The sequence below is a fragment of the Phascolarctos cinereus genome, unplaced genomic scaffold, assembly GCF_003287225.1.
Source record: "Phascolarctos cinereus isolate Bilbo 61053 unplaced genomic scaffold, phaCin_HiC Scaffold_5;HRSCAF=322, whole genome shotgun sequence".
Taxonomy (NCBI): domain Eukaryota; kingdom Metazoa; phylum Chordata; class Mammalia; order Diprotodontia; family Phascolarctidae; genus Phascolarctos; species Phascolarctos cinereus.
This window is the reverse complement of record NW_027555958.1, coordinates 78236590-78255651: the sequence shown is the minus strand read 5'-3', so window position 1 is coordinate 78255651 and position 19062 is coordinate 78236590. Positions and strand designations below refer to the sequence as shown.

At 47.0% G+C, this 19062-nt stretch overlaps 1 protein-coding gene across 1 annotated transcript; it reads left to right on the top strand.

Moving 5' to 3' along the window:
- Nucleotides 1-163: 163 nt before the first annotated feature.
- Nucleotides 164-15595, top strand: PCP4L1 (Purkinje cell protein 4 like 1). The gene is made up of 3 exons (XM_020972041.2): nt 164-253; nt 13350-13404; nt 14062-15595. Exons 1-3 carry the CDS (start codon nt 245-247, stop codon nt 14196-14198), a joined length of 201 nt encoding a protein of 66 aa, XP_020827700.1. The 5' UTR covers nt 164-244; the 3' UTR covers nt 14199-15595.
- The last annotated feature ends 3467 nt before the right edge of the window (nt 15596-19062 follow it).

Below are 19062 nucleotides of genomic sequence, written 5' to 3'. Positions count from 1 at the left end.
TTTGACAGGACAGGTCGGAAAGGGATAACGGGAGTGAAAGCTCTCCGAAGCTGGGGTGCTGAGTGCCCAGCCGCGGGGGTCTGTCTGCATTCCTTCCGCTTGTGTGCCCAGCCTCGCGCGCCCCGCTCTTGGGCAGCCCGGTGAGACAGCTGCCGACGGCCAGGGGCTCCCGGAGACAACCGCCGCCCCTGCTAGCCCCTTCACCTGCGGGTGCAGCTCCTCCAACGAGCCCCGTCCTGCCGCCATGAGTGAGGTGAGCCCGCTCTCTGGGGGATGCCCCCCGATCCTGCCCTGCCCCGGGGAGGGAGGAAGAGTGAAAGCGGGGGGGGGGCTGCTGCGGGAGGGGGGCCCCGAAGGGGACGCGCTGTGGGGTCACCCGTGGAGGGGGGAGCACGGAACCCTGAGGCATCCCCCCCACCTGCCCACCTCGAGGAAGCCCAGAGCTGTGAGGAAGAGGGTGACTGACCCCTTGTGTCACTGGGATGAGAGCTTACTGCCAAGGGCGGGTAGGAGCTTTAGGGGAGATTGGAATACTGTGGGGTGGGTGGGGGGATGGATTAGAGCTCAGAGTGGCAGCCTTACTACCCACCTCTCCCTGCCTTGAATCCCCTCAAGATTCTCCCACTCTGCAGCTCTGGCTGCCTGGTTCCTGGGGTTATTCCTGGGCACCCCAGGTGCATTCCTTCCCCCTCCAATCTAAGCATTCATCCTTCCTTTATTATTTATGCACTTCTCTGACACCCTTCTCCCTCCTCTTTCCCTCCTCCCTCCTCCTACCCTTCCCTCAGCTCAGGAGACTTTTCCTCCTTTAGGAAAGAAAATGGTGGGGGAAGCCCTCTGCTGGGGGCAAACTGGAGTCTAGGGAACAGCTGTTTTATCATTTTCCATAGTACACCTTGGTGGGTAGTTTCCATAGTCTCATATTCGAAGACCTATATTGGGGGAGGAGGGGAGAGTGGTTTGAAAGTGGATAAGTACCCTTAAGTAGCATACATCTCTCCCTCTGCAGTGTTAGTCAAGCTGTATGGCTGCCAGGGGAAACCTCATTGGAAATGAGGGTGGCCAGTCTCAACACTGTCATCTTATGGCATTCTGGTCTCAGACTGTATCCATGGGGGAGGGCAGAGGACTGACTTTGAGGAATGTCCCCCAGTTGTCTGCTTGTGCTAACTTGCTAACAGTTCCAGATCCAGAAACCAGCATTCTCTTGCTAAAGTATAGCTATCTTGGATAGTGACAGCTCCAGCTTTCTTCTCAGGGTATAGCTCTCCCTTTGTCCCCTTAGTGACTTGGGATTGCCAGGAAAATTTGTTGAATTGCTTTCTGGGCATGAGTTAACCCCAACTTCTCAGCTTGGTGCCAGAGCCTTCAGTTTCTCTTATCTAGTTTAGAGATATTGAAAGGGGGCAGGGGAAAGAAATAGTGCAAATATTCCCAAGGTCACCTGTTTAGAAATAGGACCTTGGAGTTCTGATTCCCAATTGAAGGCTCAGGCTACAGAATTGCTCTATTCCCTCTTGCTGGGGGATGCCATCCAGGGTGCTAATTAGTTCCAACCGCAAAGTTTTCTTTGGTTTCTATGCCCACTAAGTTTATCTTAATAAATTCAGTTAGTTTAGGGGCCACCAGATGAATAGAAATGGCTCCAGCCCCTCAGCTGATTGCAACCGTGACCAAAGGGAGCCTTTCAGAAAAGGAGCAGGAAATGGACCAGGACTACCTCCTTCCTTTACCCCCAGCTTTGTTACTTAGCACTAATGTGAGAGCTGAGGTGACCTTAACATTTACCTGGTTCAACCCTCCTTCCCCCCTTCTGTATTTGGCTGATAAGGAAAATGAGTCCCAGAAAGATGAAATCATTTTCCCAGTCACCACAGCTAAAAAAAAAAAAGGCAAATCTAGGCCTTGAACCCTGGCCTTCTGACTTCCATTACATCATGCTTCCACCTTTAATGTGGATGCAAAGATTTTCTTCTTTCTCCCTCCACTGAGGTCTAGGGTTGATCCCTCCTGGTTGTTTCTAAATTTGAAAGTTTGCAACTCAAGCTATCCCTGGGAGTCTAAGCTCTAAGAACTGTGGCTGCGTGGAGCTGATGAGGTTAGCCTCTTCTGTTGTAGAAAGGGCACCGCTCCTCTGTGGGACACTGCTCTAGGAGATGGTGTTCGCTATAGGGTTTTGATCAGAGAAAAACAATTTCCCTGGAAGGAAAAACAATTTGAAGTCTTAAGGGTATATAGGTCTTGGGGGGGGTGCCCTGACTCAGTAGCTGAGTCTGATCTCAATCTGGTGGGTAGTGGAGTGGTTGGGGATAGAATCTCACTATAGAGAATTAGCCATCATTGTGTTCAGTGCTGCTGGGTGTTCCCAGTCTGTCAGAATGAACTGGATCTAAATAACAATTTGGCTATTGAAACTGTCCTTCTGAACACTGAACTGAGCCTAGCACTGGAGATGGATATTTATAAAAACCAAACAGCAAAAATTAGCCACCTGGGTGTGTACAGGGACCAGCTGACTCTGGAACTGTTCCCCAAGGGGTCCCTGCTTCCCAGGGGTCTCAGGCCCAGCCTGTTTTCTTCCTCTCCTAAAGATTGTTGTGAAAATCGGAAGTGCTGATTGAAGGTCCGGAGCTCCAGGGAGACTCCGAAGTGCCTCAGTCTTTTTAGCCCATCCCTCCAGACAGAAGTGCCCAGCTTGGGGAAGCCCTGGGTACCCTGCATCTTACGCAAGCTTTATCTCCTCTGCTTGTCCCTTTTGTTACTCCAGAGAAGCTGCCGGAAAGGGAAGGTTTGGAATTCCCTTAGGAGATCCCCATTTCACCTGGAGAACCAGTGCCTGGGGGAATCCCCTTGGGCTTTACTGAGCTGAAGCTAGAGGTGCTAAGGGGTTAGGGGGTGAAGATCCAGTGGGGACAGCAGTCTGCTTCTCTTTGGTTTTCCTGGCTCTTATCATCCAGTACTGCAGCAGTGGATTTCCCTTTGAAGGTGTTTGTGTCTGCATGCGCATAAGGAGCTGCTAGAGACTAGCTTCTGTACATTTACAGCTTCAAGTAGGGTATGGTGGTTGTGTGGGGATGGCTGGGCCTAGGGGGTCTGGTTTAGTACCAGGAGAGGGAGCTCAGTATATCTTGTATAGTTTTATAAAACTTCTGTTTCAAGAAGAGATAGGGATGAGGTTTACCCGAGGACCCTGGTTCCTTTCTGTTACTCCACTGTCATGCAGTGAATCTGGTTGCTTGAAGCATAATTCTGGTTCCTATCCTCCTCTTCTTACTCTGCTGCATTCCTGTCCTGACAAAAGCATAGCTGCAGTCCCTACTCCAGTAGACTTTCTGTTGAAATGGGGCATATGAGTGTCTAGGTGACTACTCAGATGGGTCAGAGCAACCTTCCCCATAAAAGAATCTCTGTCAACGTAGCACAATTCTGTTGTGACCTCTCCAAACCAGTAGGCTGGAAACCTGATAGGGACCTTGAGTGACCCCATGTTTCTTAATAAATTCTTGTTAATTGATTTTTCTTCCTCTAATTGGCAGTTCCATCCTTGTTATACAATTCTTATATAAAACACAAGAGCCGCTTATCATTAGAATCCTTACATATATGAAGTAATCCAATATTCTCCACCTGGGAATGGATAAGGAGAGAAAATGAAGCCTAGCTAGGTATTAAGTTATGCAGCCTGTTAGAAGATTCCAGAACAAGGACCTGAAGAACCTGGTTCAGCACAGTTTCTTGAGATTGGTGTGATAGGTTGGTGTGGATAGGCTGCTCCTCTGGTCCGGAAGAAATGGAGAATCCTATGGTCCTATGGCCTAAAAAGATGTCTCTTCTCTTTTCAGCAAGAACAGCAGTGCTTGGACTCTTAGAACTGGAGTGGGCAGGGTGTGAGGGAGTCTCTACTGAGGCTCTTATGGGTTAAGCAATCACATTTCAGGTGGCCAGTCAGGGGCCAAAATTGATGAATCTTGCACTTGTAGCCAAGGAGAGCTCTGAGTATTTACTAGTGTAGTTAGGGGTATTGGAATTTGGGGGAATGTAGTACAAAGGTGAGTCAGAGAGGAGATTGTTTCCTCTGTCACTATTCATGTCCATTGGGAGAAGCAGGTGCAAGATTATCCTGGAACATAGATATAGCTGTGTTCTGTCTTAAAAAAGCCCCAATTAAAATCTGAACCAAAAGAACACAAATTAAGAAGTCATTTTACTTTATAAGTGATGTGCCGTAGGGTTCTTTTAAGTCACCTGTTTCACCAGTGCATTTAAACTGAATTTATTTGCATGCATTTTTTTTTTCAGGAAAATACTCTTTTATGTCCTTCACTGAAGTCTTACTTTCATGATCCATAGTGACCCTGGGTTCTTGAAGGCCATATCAGTGAAGTGTAAGCTCTGGCAGCGCCTGCTAAGATGGAAAGGCTCTGAGTACATGCCTGGCAATGAAATGTAGATCTCTCATCCAAGGACCCATCTAGCTAAGAGCTGAGAGGCTTATTGCCAGAAAGTTGGTCACCAGGTGATGCATTTTTTTGGCCCCAGCACTTCATGAAGTGCTACCAAGGTGTTGATGGTTATCTACTAAGGTGTTGATGGAACTCCCACACTGACAAAATCATGGCTCTTTTGGAGTAACTATTATGTACAATTAAGTACTAAACACAGAGGCTGTGACTTAAAAATTAGGCCATATATAAAGAGGGGGAAAGAAGTTTATCATGGGTCAAAATGTGACAAGAGAAATTGGTGGGGGCAGGGACACACAGTTTAAACTCATCTCTGTCCATTTTCTAATACAAGGCATGTAGTCACTTTAGTGATAGGCCACGCTGGTTGACAGATGCAATGCAGGTATGGAGGTAGTTAACTGGGAGAAAAGGGTTTTCAGGTCTCTTTGTATTACAGTGATTTCTATGACAATGCTTACCACATGTGGGTGTGAGGATCAAATAGGATAATAGATATGAAAATGCCTTTTCAATTTTAAAACACTAAATAAATGCAAGGTGGTTATTATTACTGGCACTACTACCACCACCACCTTAGCCCCTGGAGCTTATCAGAAACAGCTGCTACTACTGCATTGCAGAGAGGATTGATAGTATGAATTTCTTAAGACACCGCTAGCCTCTCTTGGTCCTGAGCAACTGTTAGGTTCACTGGATGTTGGAGATAGGACTGGTGGCTCAGGTTTGGGTATTTAGTTCTTGACTCAAAGGTATATTATTTCCAAGTCAAGTTCACAAAAGCCTTGGGAGGAGAAATGTGAGAGGAAGAGAGAAAAGAGAATCTGTTGAGCTGGTTGATGATAATAAGCAAAGACCCAGAGATCACCAGGCCCTAAGTATGTAGTTTCCAGCATCCGTGCTTCTGTCCTACTTAAACTGAGAGGATTTTACTCATTCCTCAGGGGAGGTAAATAAGAGACTTCCCCTTTCCTTTAGATGCCTATGAAACCTAGAACTTAAAGAAATCTTAAATCACTTTCTCTACAGAGCCTAGGGTTAGGTTCTCCTGTTTGGTTTTCCTAAGGGCTGGGCAGGAGCCTTTGTAAGCAAATCATTAGAAAGTCATGTGGATGCCACATTTTTTATTTCCCACCAGGGTGACTCCAGAGGTGATGCCCACCTAGGTTTCCTGGCCCTCTGTCTAGTGAAAGGAGATCTCAGGACTGATTATGCCCACTTACCACCATTGTCCATGACACCTTTCTCCTCCCACACTAACCCCTCCTGCTGCGTGCTTTCTTGTTAGGCTGTGAGGGGATTAATACGTTTATTTTGAGTCATGAGCGCCATGGGTGGGATGCACACTGAAGATTATAGTAATAAATGGTGCCTTGGCACTACTCTTCCCCCCAGTGTGAGGTGAAGGCACAGCCCTAAGCAATGTGCAGTGTGCTGCAAACAACCACTCATTAAACTGGTGCAGCCCAAGCTGGTGGAAATGGGGCTGGGGCTGTTGAGTCACTGCATTTGGTGAGCTTGCTTGAGTTTGGCTCTGGGTGAGAGTGGGGGGGGGCAGGATTGTCCCGCTATGCCAGGATTTAGGGGGAGATTGCTGGATGGGGAACCTGGGTTGGCTGGGAATCAAGATTATGAGGTCTCCCTTCCCTGTTCTTGAAGGGACCTAGGAAATATGTTTTCTGGCATTCTTTGAGGGGTTACTGATGAGTAAGGATGAGGGATGCCTGAGTTCTTTTTCTGACTATTATTATCTCAAGGGGTGACCTTGAGCGAGTATTTCTTGTTCTAGCTGTGTGAGGGCTGCAGCTGGATCCTATTCTGAAGTGAATGTAGTTCCAGCAATCTCTCCAAAACAGAAGTATGGAAGAGCCTGCCAAGGGCACTTGGGAGTCACAGAAAACTTTCTGTCTTTTGGCAGTGCCCTGTAATTAACAGCAAGACATTGAACATAGCCAGGGAGGGGCTAGTATTGGGCCTGAAGCCCCAACTTGCCCCATGAGCTTGGAACCTAGGTCCATTAACTCTGTCTTCCTTTAGTCCTTGTACTTTTAGGTTGGGGAGTTTAATCAAATCTTGCTTTTTTTTTTTTTAAAGGAAGAGGGCCCTTTTAGGATTCCCTGCCACTGATGTGCAGACGCATGTTCCTGTTAACGAGCACTGGGTTTGGTATCATGTGCATGTAGCTTATGTGTGCATTTGAGCTGTGTTTGTGTACAGCCATATTGAGGATGCAGCACGTAGCTACCTAGGCAGAAGAGCTCTGTCCTGGTGCCCAGGACATCCTGCTGATTTCTCTTTAAGGGGGCCTGTGAGATGGGAACCATGGAGTGAACGTGCAGTTCACCCCTCCCGAGATGAGTTCCAACTTGCTGTTTGGAGCAGAGAGAGTGACACTATCTTGCCTGTTCTGGTGGCAGTGGTTGCTGTGGCAACACCATTAAAAATGAAAGGGAGATGAAGGAGGAAGACGGGGAGGGGCTTGAGGAAGGGGTGGGCTAAGCCTGAGCCTAGGAGCTGACATCCAGGGTTATCCACAGCAACAAGAAAACCACCCACAAGCTTCTCATGCCTTGGATTTCCCTAGAGCTGTGACCTGCTTCCTCTTGAGGAAAGGTGTGTAGGCAAGGGTGTGGGGCTTTGCCTAAACTCCTAGCTTTCCAGGTGCCTCTACCCAACCAGGAGAAATATCCCATTCCCAAATTGTGTGACTTGGCTTCTACACTAACACCGTCCTCACTAAAAAACTTAAACTCTGGGATGGCCGAAGCCTGACTTCTGTTCTGGTCCTACAGGCTTCAGCCCCAAATCCCTACCTTCTCCACAAAGTGCTGTGCTGTCTTGGGCAAGCAGAACCACATTCCCCTGTCACAGCAGAATTGTCATTTCTTTCTTTCTTTTTTTTTTTTTTACATTTTTCCCCTTTTTTTTGGCAATTGGGGTTAAGTGACTTGCCCAGGGTCACACAGCTAGTAAGTGTCAAGTGTTTGGTCTGAATCCAGATTTGAACTCAGATCCTCCTGGCTTCAGGGCTGGCACTCTATCCACTGCGCCACCTAGCTGCCCCTCTTTCCTGAATCCCGACACTCAAGCTGGCTTGCGGCATACATACTTTGGATCCAAGAAGTCCCAGAAAGGCATGTAAGCCTGAAGACTTGCTGCAGGGGGCATGCCCCCTGCCTAAGATTGTTATACTTCCCTGCCCTGGAGAGTGGAACCATTCTGGAGATTTTCCAGTTAAAAAACCCAGGGTGGAAATGATTTGGAACTTTTGAATATCTGTGACATCCCAGAGATCATGATTTCTAGGACTGGTCCATACTAGAAGAGACTGCTCTGGGTATTCCTATAGTAAAGAAGAGGTTACCTGGTCTCCAACTCCCAATTCAGAAGGTCTGGAGGTTCCCTCCTACCATTTGGCTTAAGTTGGGGATATTCTGTGGTAACTTGGGCCCTTTGACCACATGCATCCTACTAACTTGTCCTCACCTGGTGCTCACCAAAATGTTAGAGTGCCCCAGTACATGTGGATTTAGACCCTACTCAAATGAATAAGGAGACTAGAAAACAGTGTTCACCCTTCTTTTGGTTTTCTTCCTTTTTCAAGGTTGTACATAGAGGTGAAGGGAACCATTCTTTTGGTTCTCCTTCTCTCTGTCCTACCAGCTGGAGAGCTGAGAACAGAATGAGATGTCCCAGTTCCATGTCAGACACTCAACTCAGGTGGGCTGAGTGAGGAGATAGGGTTAACTGGCTTTGGACTTTCTAGGAATTAGCACCTCCTTCCACACGAGAAGCTAGGATGCTTTTATGAACTAGCTAGCTGACATGATACTAAGAAGATACAAAGGGAACGAATGTGTGGCCATTGTCAATTGCTGGGAGGTAGGGAAGAAATAGGGGCATCCAAGTTTGGTGAAAGTAGGAACTGGGATGGGGACAGGGTTGGGAGCTGGGGAGGGGGAAGGGTGTGAGGTTGTTGCTTTTTTTTTTGTGCCTGTGTGAAACATCCTGAACCAGGGTATTTGGACAGGTTAGCAGAGACAGCACCTGAGATAGTAGGTCAGCCCCTTCCCTTCCTTTGTTTCGATACATTCTCATCTGAGAGTCCACGCAAGCAAAGGAAAATAAAGTGTGCCCACAGGGAATTGGCAGCTAGAGCTTGGCTGATGGAATGGAACATGGTAGCATGCTAGGCCCTGAGTTGAGGAAGACAGGAAGGCAGGGAGCCTAGGAGAGGAGCCATGGGCTCCATTGGGAGATGGCTGGCTGGGCCTGATGGCTCTCCAGGGTGGAGGTTCTGTTGCTAATAAGTAAGTAGATGTGGGGAGAGGTGGGGAGAAAGGATGGTGAATGAATAGCATTTGGTACACTGTGGGCAGGGAGGCTCTTCTTAATCAAGCTTTGGGCTTACTGCCTACCAGGTAACACTTTCACTGCTGTGAAACCTTGGGGTGGAAGACTGGGAGTGAGGAGGTAAGCAAGAGATTAAGCTGAAAGGGAGAACAGCTGAAGAGGCCAGGACCCTGGGCAGCACTGAGAGATGACAGACTTGTTAGATGGGCCATGAGAACCAGAGCTTGAGTGAGGATCCAAACAAAACTTCAAGTAAGGGGCTACAGTATCGTAGAACTGAGGGTATAGGCTTTGGTTGGGACCCATTCCCAAATCTTCAGCTTTTTGCACTGGCCCTGACCAGATAGACCTCCCTAATGCGAATGCTGCTAATTTGCTCCCAGTGGGATATAGAGGAAAAACAGCTATGGAAAAGGCCTTGGTAATAACTGTTTAGCTCTTTGATAGTAAGGAAGGGTGGTGGAGACAAAATCCTTGGGACTTTCTTTCCAACTCAGAGCCTTGCCCTTCCTTGTGGTAGGAGTATTTAATCAAGTAGTAGAGTTTGACAACCCCCCCCCCCAAAACACATGGGTAGGCGTGAGCACAACGCACGTACACACGCACACACACACTCTCTCTCACTCTCTCTCTCTCTCTCTTAGGGGTTGTGGGATGCTTCTCTGTATTTTCCTCCTAGTTTTCTGTGCCTGAGAAGAGAATGTCCCAACTATTAGCTATTATTATTATTTCTGGCTACAGGACAGCTTGGTATTGGGGATTGAAAGAGATGAGGCAAATCTTGTGGGGTTTGGGAAGAAAATTTGTGACCTCTCTATGGCTAGAATAGTAGTAGGGAATTAGGTCTAGACTGTAGGAAATAAATACTTAGGCCATTACCCTAGTGGCTCTGCCATTTGTGTGTGTGGTATACTTAAGGGGTGTGGGGCCTGTAGTGATCCTGCAGAGGTCCTTCTGTGCCTACTTCATTTTGTTTGGCTATAGAGAAGTGGATAAATAGATGCTATGTATACGTACTATCAACTCGCTATAGTGAGAGGTGAACGTGGTCAGAGGATGAGGCAATCTGTCCCATTATTTTCATAGGAACCCCAAATACAGTAGGAAAAAGCAACAAAAGGAAAAAGTGTATGCTCAGTGCAGGTCCTCACATACTACAGGATAGGTAGTATAAGGAGAGTGTGTGTGTGTGTGTGTGTGTGTATGTGTGTGTTGGGGAGAGGCAGGGCTGGGATTGTTCCTAAGGCCTTATTCCCTTGTGGTAGCTAAACGTCTCTTCATCTTAGCTCCACTGGATATTGGGAGAGGAGAAAGGGAAGAGAGCCTTGTTTATCTTAGGTGAATATTCTGGGCTTTTGGAAAATAGAGGTAGGTGCCAGGGGAAAGCCTGGGTAGTTCTTGGGTTGCTAGTGAAGGGCCAAGTACCAGAAAGAGGGTGGGAGTTGGCAGCTCCTGACCCTAAAAAAACCTAACAAAAACAAATAAAAAACACGAAGAACTAAATTGAGGAAACGAGTGGCTATTCTGAGAGCTAAGTGCTGGGGGGTGGGGAGAGGGAGAGGAAGCAAGGGAGAGAGATTAGGCAGAAAGAACCAAAGCTCCTAAACTTTGGAGTCATTTGGATCCAGCAGGAGGTGCTGCAGGGGCTCGGAGGAGTCCAGGCATCTTCTGTGGGGAAGGGGAGGACTGTGAAATGTTCTTCCCCACCACAGTCCCCCCAGCAGAGCCCCCTGACTATCTGCTTTTTAGACTGTAGTTCTTTACAATTTAGGCAAATTGGAGCTGGGAGTCCCTGTGAGGCCAGACGGCTGTTGAGCTGTGGCTTCATTCCAGAGGCAGTAATCTCAGGAGAGGGTCAGGCAGGGAGGGGAGGAGGAGGGAAGGAGGGGTCGTGTATAGCTCAGTCCTGACATACATCCATGCTTAGAGAACCCTCAAGGACAACCGATATGAAGTGAAGGAAGAGACAGGGATGAAAGTGGGCCACGTTGCAACAAGGTCCTTCCCGGGCCTCCAGGCTGGGGTTCAGGTTATTGTCACGAGTCGGAGCTGGCGGGAGAGAAGGGAGTGGTGGTGCTGGAAGGATTATGGGGAGCAGGCTCAGCAGCAGATAATTGGATAATGGCTGAAGCAAGGATCAGGACTGGGGGATTTACTGGCAAAGGGAAAATGGCACATGAAGAGTCAGTGTATAGGAATTTTCTCTTGTTACTTCCCTCTTGCTCATCTCGGGATGCTTGGTGGCTCTGTCCCTGTTACCTCTTTACCTTATCCATGTCAGACTCTCGCTGAGTGCGCAGCCCCTAGCACTGGCGAGATGCCAGAGTGGGAAGCATTGCCAGAGCTTGGCTATTGTTAGCCTTCTGGATTGGTGATACATGAAAACAATTTGCTTCAAGGAATGAATATAAGGACCCAGAGTGAGGAGGGCACACGAAGAAGTGCTAGATGCAGAGGTGGAGGACCAGTGTTCAAATCCTAATCCAAATATTCACCTCTCTGGGACTTATTTTCCTGGCTGTAAAATAAGAGGGTTAAAAAAAAAACCCAACAACTTCGAAGGCCCCTTCCTTCTCTAAATCTATGATACTCCTATGAAATTTTGGCTCTACTTCCTTAGGGGATGGTCCCAAGAATACATTTACCTGGTTGGTTTCCCCTTTAGAGAAGGGAAAGGAAGAAATCCCTTGGGGCCCCAAGGATCACAGTGTAGAAAGTGGGGGCTACCATGGAGGATTTTTGCATTGGGAGGGCCCCTGAACCATTCTTGGGGAGAGTGTTGGGGGTGCAGGGAAGGAATGAAGGCTTGAGCTCCTGCCATAGCGTCTTTAGGTTATGGTGTGTGTGCGTAAATTAACTTTTATGAGATGTGGAGAAGAGGATCACAGAAGGGACCTTAGAAATCATCGAGGCTAAGCCCCTTCATTTGACAGATATTAGTGACTTAAGCCTAGAAATGTTAAATGACTTGCCTAAGATGTCACAGCTGAGTAGCAGAGCTAGAAGTCAAGTTCAGGTCCTCTGACTCCAGATTCTGTGCCAAAAGGCCTCAAAGCCAGGAAGACTTGGGTTCAAATTCCAACTTTGACACCGACTGACTGTATGACCCTAGGCTAATCACCTAAGTTTTTTAATTGGGTACATTATATGCAACACTCTATATCCATAAACTACCCCCTATTCTAAAAAAGGATGGAGGGGTATTTTCTCATTTCTTCTAAAGGATGGGGTGGGGCAAGATTGGTTGGTTGTTATAACTGGATAATATTTATCTTTGTTTTATTATTGTTTTTATTTACATGGTTGTAGTCAGTAAGTGGCCAAAAGATATGAATAAACAAAAGAATTTCAAACTGTTAACCATATGAAAGACTGTTCCAAATGACTAATTAGAGAGATGTCAAATTAATACAATTCTGAAGTTTGACTTTGCTAACACCAAATTGGCAGAGTTGAAATGAGATGGAAACAGTCAATGCTGGGGAGAAGACATACAAATACACTGTTGAAATGATCCATTCTGGAAAACAATTTGGAATTATACATTACATATATATGTATATGTATATGATCCAGAAATCCCAAAGCGGGCATATGCTTCAAGGAGGCCAAAGACACAAAGGTTGATTTATACTCCAATGTTTCTAACAGCTCTTTTTGTGGTAGCACATAGCTACCTGGAAATAAAGTAGGTGTCCATTGATAGAGGAATGGCCAAACATCCTCTGAAGTCTGGGGAGGGCAGGTGACTTGTCCTCAGTCACCAAACAAATAGCAAAGCCAGCATTCAAATACATAGCTTGCTCTTTTTTTTTCTTTTAACCAACAGCCACTAGTTCATTTCAAAAGTTTTTCCATTAAAAAGTGTAACTTTGCTAAATTTTATTTCTTTTTTTGGTAAAAGAAATGTTAAAAAAAGACAAAAACACTTAACTATGCACATGATGTGACCAGATCCTCTTGAAGTATTCCTTAGTAGAAACTCTTTGTTTTTGAGTCTTGGTGTGGTCAGAATTGACTATTACCCCCCCCTGCTTGGAATTTTCTTGTGAGTTCTTGTGACTATTATTAAGGCTTTGTTGAATGACGTTAGTGTTAACACACTGTCCAAAGTACCACAATAATGTCTAAAAGGAGACAACACTGGAGAGTTCTGTATTATAGTTCTTTTTCTAAATCCAGGACTCTTGTGATTTGTTCTTTTTTTTTTCTTACTTTTTGGTGAGGCAATTGGGGTTAAGTGACTTGCCCAGGGTCACATAGCTAGTAAGTGTCAAGTGTCTGAAGTCTGATTTTAATTCAGGTCCTCCTGACTCCGAGGCTGGAGCTTTATTCACTGTACCACATAGCTGCCCTGTGTAGTTTTTTTGTCCTTCATTTTTTTTTTTTGCTTAAACCTAGGATTCTTGAGGCCATCTGTAGCTGGAGGAAGGAGAGTCAGAAAGGATGGTGGGTTAAGAGCAGTCTGCTTCTCACCTCCACTTGTGCATTCTTCTCTAAAGAGTTCTTTGCTTCTTGTTTTTTTTTTCTCAGCTCAGTACCAACGAGTCTCCAAAAGCCAACCAGGCATCCAGTCCAGAAGAAAAGGGTAAGTAGGATTGGACTGAGCAGTTTGTAGAACAGTGGTATCAAAAGAATGTATATTGTTAGTGTAGAAACTCCTGAAAACAGCTGGGCACAGCATCCTAGAATGGGTTAGGATCGGGATCTGGCAACACCAGTGAATCACTGGTCTGCACCAAATATGAGCAGGGCTTTGGATGAGCAAATAGACTTTCTAGGCCAGAGCAACTACTCCTAAATTTTCTTTCTCAAGCTGTGTTCACAAGGCCCAAGGGAGGAAACTTCTTTACATTTTAACTTTGAACACTCGTTTTGGGATTAAATCAGGGATGGAGCCAAAACTGTAGAGAGGAATAGACTGTTGAACTCCTGCCTCATCCATCAGTGCAGGAACTTAAAGGGACCTGTCAGAAGACAAGGATGGTGCTTTTGGCCTTGTAGAAAGTAAGAGTCTGTAATGTCTTGAGGTAGAGAGGCTCCTCCAGGAACCATGGACAATCTCCAACCCAAGTACCTTGTTTAAATTCATAAAGTAGTATCACTTAGGAAACTCTAGGCCTGGGAGGGGTAGGGAACCCCGGAGCCCAGAAAAATAGGGGATTTTAATGATCTGTTGGTTTCTGGAAGGGAAAAGGAAATGGCACTGGTAAACTCACCCAAGGGTCCTCCTTACTGTCCGCAGAGAAAACAGATGCCAAGAAGGGTGAGGAAGAAGAAATTGACATTGACCTGACTGCGCCCGAGACAGAGAAAGCCGCACTTGCTATTCAGGGCAAGTTCCGCCGGTTCCAGAAAAGGAAAAAAGATCCCAGCTCCTGAGCCACCAGCCTGAGCCTTTGTCCTAGCTCCCCTTTCCCCTTGTACCGTTTTCCATAGGCCCTGATTCTTCTGTATTCTTCTGTTCCTATTTTCTCCACCCTGTCCCTGGGGCAGTATCAACCCTCAGAATTGCCCCTGCCTCAGCCATCAGGGTGGCATAGCTATAAGGGACTGGGGGAAGTAAAAGAATCCAGTTAACAGCCACTTAGACCTAAGAGTGAGCCAATCTGCCCCTGGAGATAGTGATCCCCCCTGCTTGGTGTCTAGGTCTTACGTCAGAGACTAGCAGTGGCTCTGCTGGGAAACAACAGCCTGGAGACTGAGTAACGGACCCCCCTTGTCTGCAGGGATTGTCACCGTCAACCCAGCAGAAGAGATTGACATTGATTTGATGGCACCTGAGACAGAGAGAGAGCTGCAATTGCCATCCAGAACAGGTTTCGGGGCTACCAGAAAAAAAAAATTCCTCCTAAGCTACCAGCCCTGCCTTTGTCTATTACCACTTCCTCTACAGACCCTGAGCCCATGCATCCTGGTTTCTCTCTCCTGCTAACCTATCTGTGAGGAATAATTGTAAACCCTTGTAATGTCCCCTGTCCCCATCATCATAGTAGCAAAGCTCTAAGGAGCCTGAGGAAGCCAATCTCTCCTGCGTGAATAGAGCTCCATGGCAAGGTCTCGTGCCAGGGACTAGTAGCGGCTCACAAGGAGTCAGGACAGGAGATAATAGACCCTTGGGCAGTTGAAGCAGAGCCAGGGATTCAGAGAAGGGTGTTTGGGGGAGAGGTGCACACTTTTCCTTTCTGTCACATGCTAAGTTTAGAATGTAGGTATCATGTATCATCTTACAGCTCTCTATGTCCCTATTCCCAGTTTCCCTTTATGAGCTGAGCCACAGCAGAGACTGGAGCCTCCCCTTTCCACATCCCCACTTCAGACTCAAGAGGTTCTCACACTAGTGCATGCTGGGTAGATTAGAATTTCTGGGGAGGAAGACTGGGAGTAGAAGAGGCAAAGAATTTTCTCCCATTTCCCACTACCTCTCCCACCTTTCCACTCTTCTAAGGCCAGGAAAATGAGAAGGGAGTTCAAGCAGCTCAAAGATGAGGGGCAGGCAGGAAAATTGGGACTGGGACGGATTGAGGGTATAAGGATGTTGAGAGGCAGGAATGAAAGAGAAGCAATGGAGGCTTCCTGAAGCCTTGAGGTAATGCCCAGGTGAGTGCCCTCTATGAAAACTATCCTTGGGCTCTGACTAGCCTCCCTGCTGGTATGCCCTCCCAATAGTGGCATCTTCACCTTTCCCCCAATCTCCACCCGCCCCACTGTAGAGGCAGGGCAGAAATGAACAGTCCTTCTCCCAAGATTTTAGCATGTTTAATAAAAACCTCAAGTGAGTTTGTTTCTGTCTCTACTTTATCTGGGGGGTACAGTATGGAATTTGGGCCATGATGGCCACAGGGTGGCCTTGGGTATAGAGTGTTGCTGTCTACAAGGAATCCAAGTGAGTGGTTTCCCATTGCTGAACACCCAAATGTGGATTTTGATAGGAAGGCAAAATTGCTTCATTAGTTTTCAACGAGACTCTAATTCTCCTGTAAATCTCCTCCCACCCCTGCCATCCCACCCACCAACCTTGCCCTCACCTTGATTAACCTCTCAAGTTTCTTTGTCTGCTACTGTCACTTCCCCCGCCAGGCACCTGCTTTGCTCTCCCATCCCATTCCCTGCCTCCTCCAAGCTCAGAAGTTAGTGCATACTCCTCTCTGAGAACAAACCTCCAATGAATTGTACCCCTACTCCTCCTCCCTTGTTATTTTAAATTGAAGGGGGGGAATGACATTACCAGGGGGTCAGAGGCAAAGGGAAGTCACACTGAAAATTTATTAGGACTCTATATAACAAAATTATAATAGCCCTCAATTCAGCTTATAGTTGCTGCTTAATGATACACAGTGTGAAAAATCCAAAGCCCTGTTTAAGGCACCCTGCTTCAGGGAAGCCTGGCTCAGAGCCAAGCTGATCATTCCATTCTCCTGATTGGTGATAGGAGTGAGTGGTCCTGGCTGCTGTGATTAGCCTATGTGTTAGAGATTGGCTTTTTCCCCTTAACTAGGCCTGGTCCTCCTGGGATTGAGTCCAAACAGCATCCTTTATTGGGTCCTCAATTAGGGGCTAGGAAAGCCCCACATCCTACCATGTAGACAGATGGAAATAGGAATGGAGAGAGAGGAGAGGTTCTACAGTCCATACCCGAAGTTTACCTATATATCCTAGCACCATAACTTCAGGATAGCGCCAAGTTTCAGAACCACCAAATGGCTGATTCCTTCAGGTGCTGCCCGGGAACAAAAGGCTGTAACAGATCTAGGGGGACTCGGCTGCTTGGGGCTCTGCCCTACGTCTCTTCTTTGTGTGCTGCTGAAAGTGCCATGCTTGTTGTTGGCCCTAACATTCTTCCTAAGGGTGTGTGTGGCACCCCAAGCTCCATCTGAGGCTTGGAGGGCAAAGGGGTAAAGGGAGTACCACTCGCTCCTGGCATTCTAGACAGAAGGATGAAAGACATGTCCTTGACATACCTGCCTCCTTCCTATTTGCCTTATGGTCATTTCAGTGCTCCCTTCAATTATTCCCTGTCATGCCTGAAGTATGGTAAAGCCTGTTACTGACACTTTAGGCCAGGCGGGAGACAGATATTAGTTGCTGATGTGACTTTTTGGGCTTGGAAGTGAAGATAGTATCCCTGTTGTTGTTGTGAGGTTTGGGGGTTTTTTTTGCTTTTTTTTCCCTGCTGTGGTATCTCCTGTTTCTGGTCCAGCTGACAGGATATGGAGGCTGGAGGCTGGTTATTCCTAAATGTCCCATTCAGGCACTGAAATAAAAGTGATGCTCCCTGCCTTCTGGAGGCCTCCTTCTGCAAGCACTATTGCCTAGAGCATGTTTGCTTGTTTGTTCTTTTTTTTTTTTTTTTTGCTAGGCAATGGGGTTAACTGACTTGTCCAGGGTCACACAGCTAGTAAGTGTCAAGTGTCTGAGGCCAGATTTGAACTCAAGTCCTCCTAATTTCAGGGCTGGTGGTGCTCTAACTACTTCGCCACCTAGCTGTCTTTTTTTTTTTTTTGGTGAGGCAATTGAGGTTAAGTGACTTGCCCAGAGTCACACAGCAGCTTGTTTGTTCTTTACCTCGCTGCTCAGGGACACCCTGCCAGAGTTATCTGTCCTAGGGATCATTTTCAGTTGCTTTTGGAAACCCCTAAGTGTAGGTCCTTACCTTGTTCCTTTTTGTCAAGAGGGGCAAGGGTGGCTGCTGAGGTTTTTTTTTTCCTTCATCTTTAATGATTACTCCTACTGTTGGCCAAGGAGGCATTCCACCTTTCCTTTAATCACTGGTAGCTCCTGCTGTCGGACTCAAGGCTATGACTCCTTTCTCTGCCCCACTGGTAGATCCTGCTGTGAGCCGTGTGGCCTTGGGGAAATCATCTTCCAGGTTCTCAGGCTCCAGGTGGTGGGTTTATCAAGAGCTGTAAGATACTCAACACATTGGTGCTGTCCCAGGTAGGAGATTTGGCAAAAGAGATAGGTCTGCCATATGTGGCAACAGCATTAGCATTTGTTGGGATTCTTGGATGAAAACAGCGTTACGCACTCGCACAAAAACTGCAGCTGCCTCTTCAGGTGCTCTCCAGGTACACAGATGGCAACATCACAGTCGTGACACATACGAGGAGGGGCTGAGGCACAAGGCTATCATGTGTGCCATGCATATGTGCCCAAAGTCTATTTTGGCTGGCAAAACTCTGAGAGCAAAGTTGGTGGTTGTGAAGGGTAGTTTTACAAGCAAAAGCACAGGATGAGGGCAGTAGAGACAGGTGTATGGATATCCTCCTGATGGAGCATGTTAATTCTTGGTCACATTGGAGGGGGGTCAATGAAACTGCATCCACAGGTATAGCAAACATAAAAGTATCCTGAGCCATTTGTATCTTTGCACATTGCTGTAGTTACTGGATTCATGATTACAGGGAAGACAAAGGGACATGTAGAGTGACTTGCTGGGACTCCGTTTTTTGGGCTGATTGGATCTTCTTTCTAGAGTCTGCTGAAGAGGCTTGTCCTTCTCTTGGCCCCCACCTTGCTATAAAGCTACTTTCTTCCTCTCCTTCTACCTCCTGGGACTCTATCTCTACTGCTTCTGCCACTGGCACCCAACACTTTCTTGGGCATCCTCTACAGAGGTGGCCACTTCTGTTCCCCTCTTGGTCTTTTTTCTTGGTCCTTCAAGCCCTTCTCTAATGTGCTTTCTTTCTGAGGCCTCTTCTGGGACTGCCCTCTATGGAATGCCCTCTATGCCCTCTATGCCTCCTCCTGACCACCATCCCCTTCCTCCTCTGGCTAGTCCTCAGCTGATCCGCTTTCTGACCAGTTGGCTTCATCTTCTCCTCATCCTTGTTACCAAATCTGTAGCACATAGGCTATGTCCTACTCCAGAAATGAAAGATTTGAGGATGGTAGGGACCAGGCTCCAGTTTTCTGAAGCAAGAAGAATCAGGCTTGGTTGGATGGAGCCAGAGTAATGCTTTTTGTTTGTCTTGTCGCTGGAGTGGTCACTATAAAAGTAGAGGAAGATTCTTCGTGTGCCACATAGACAGCCAAACAGAGCCTCCCTCACCATATCCCTAGGCTCCCTGGTCTGTGAGTCCCTATCCCTCTCTTGGACTGACTAGTCTCCTCCCCAGTCCCAAGGAATTCTTACCATTCCCAACAACCCAAATGACCCAAAGTCTCTCCCCTTTTTCCTTAGTCTGGGTGGTGATAGAGACTTGAGGTAGGTGAGCTGCTAACAGATGTAGCGTCTGGGTTCCCA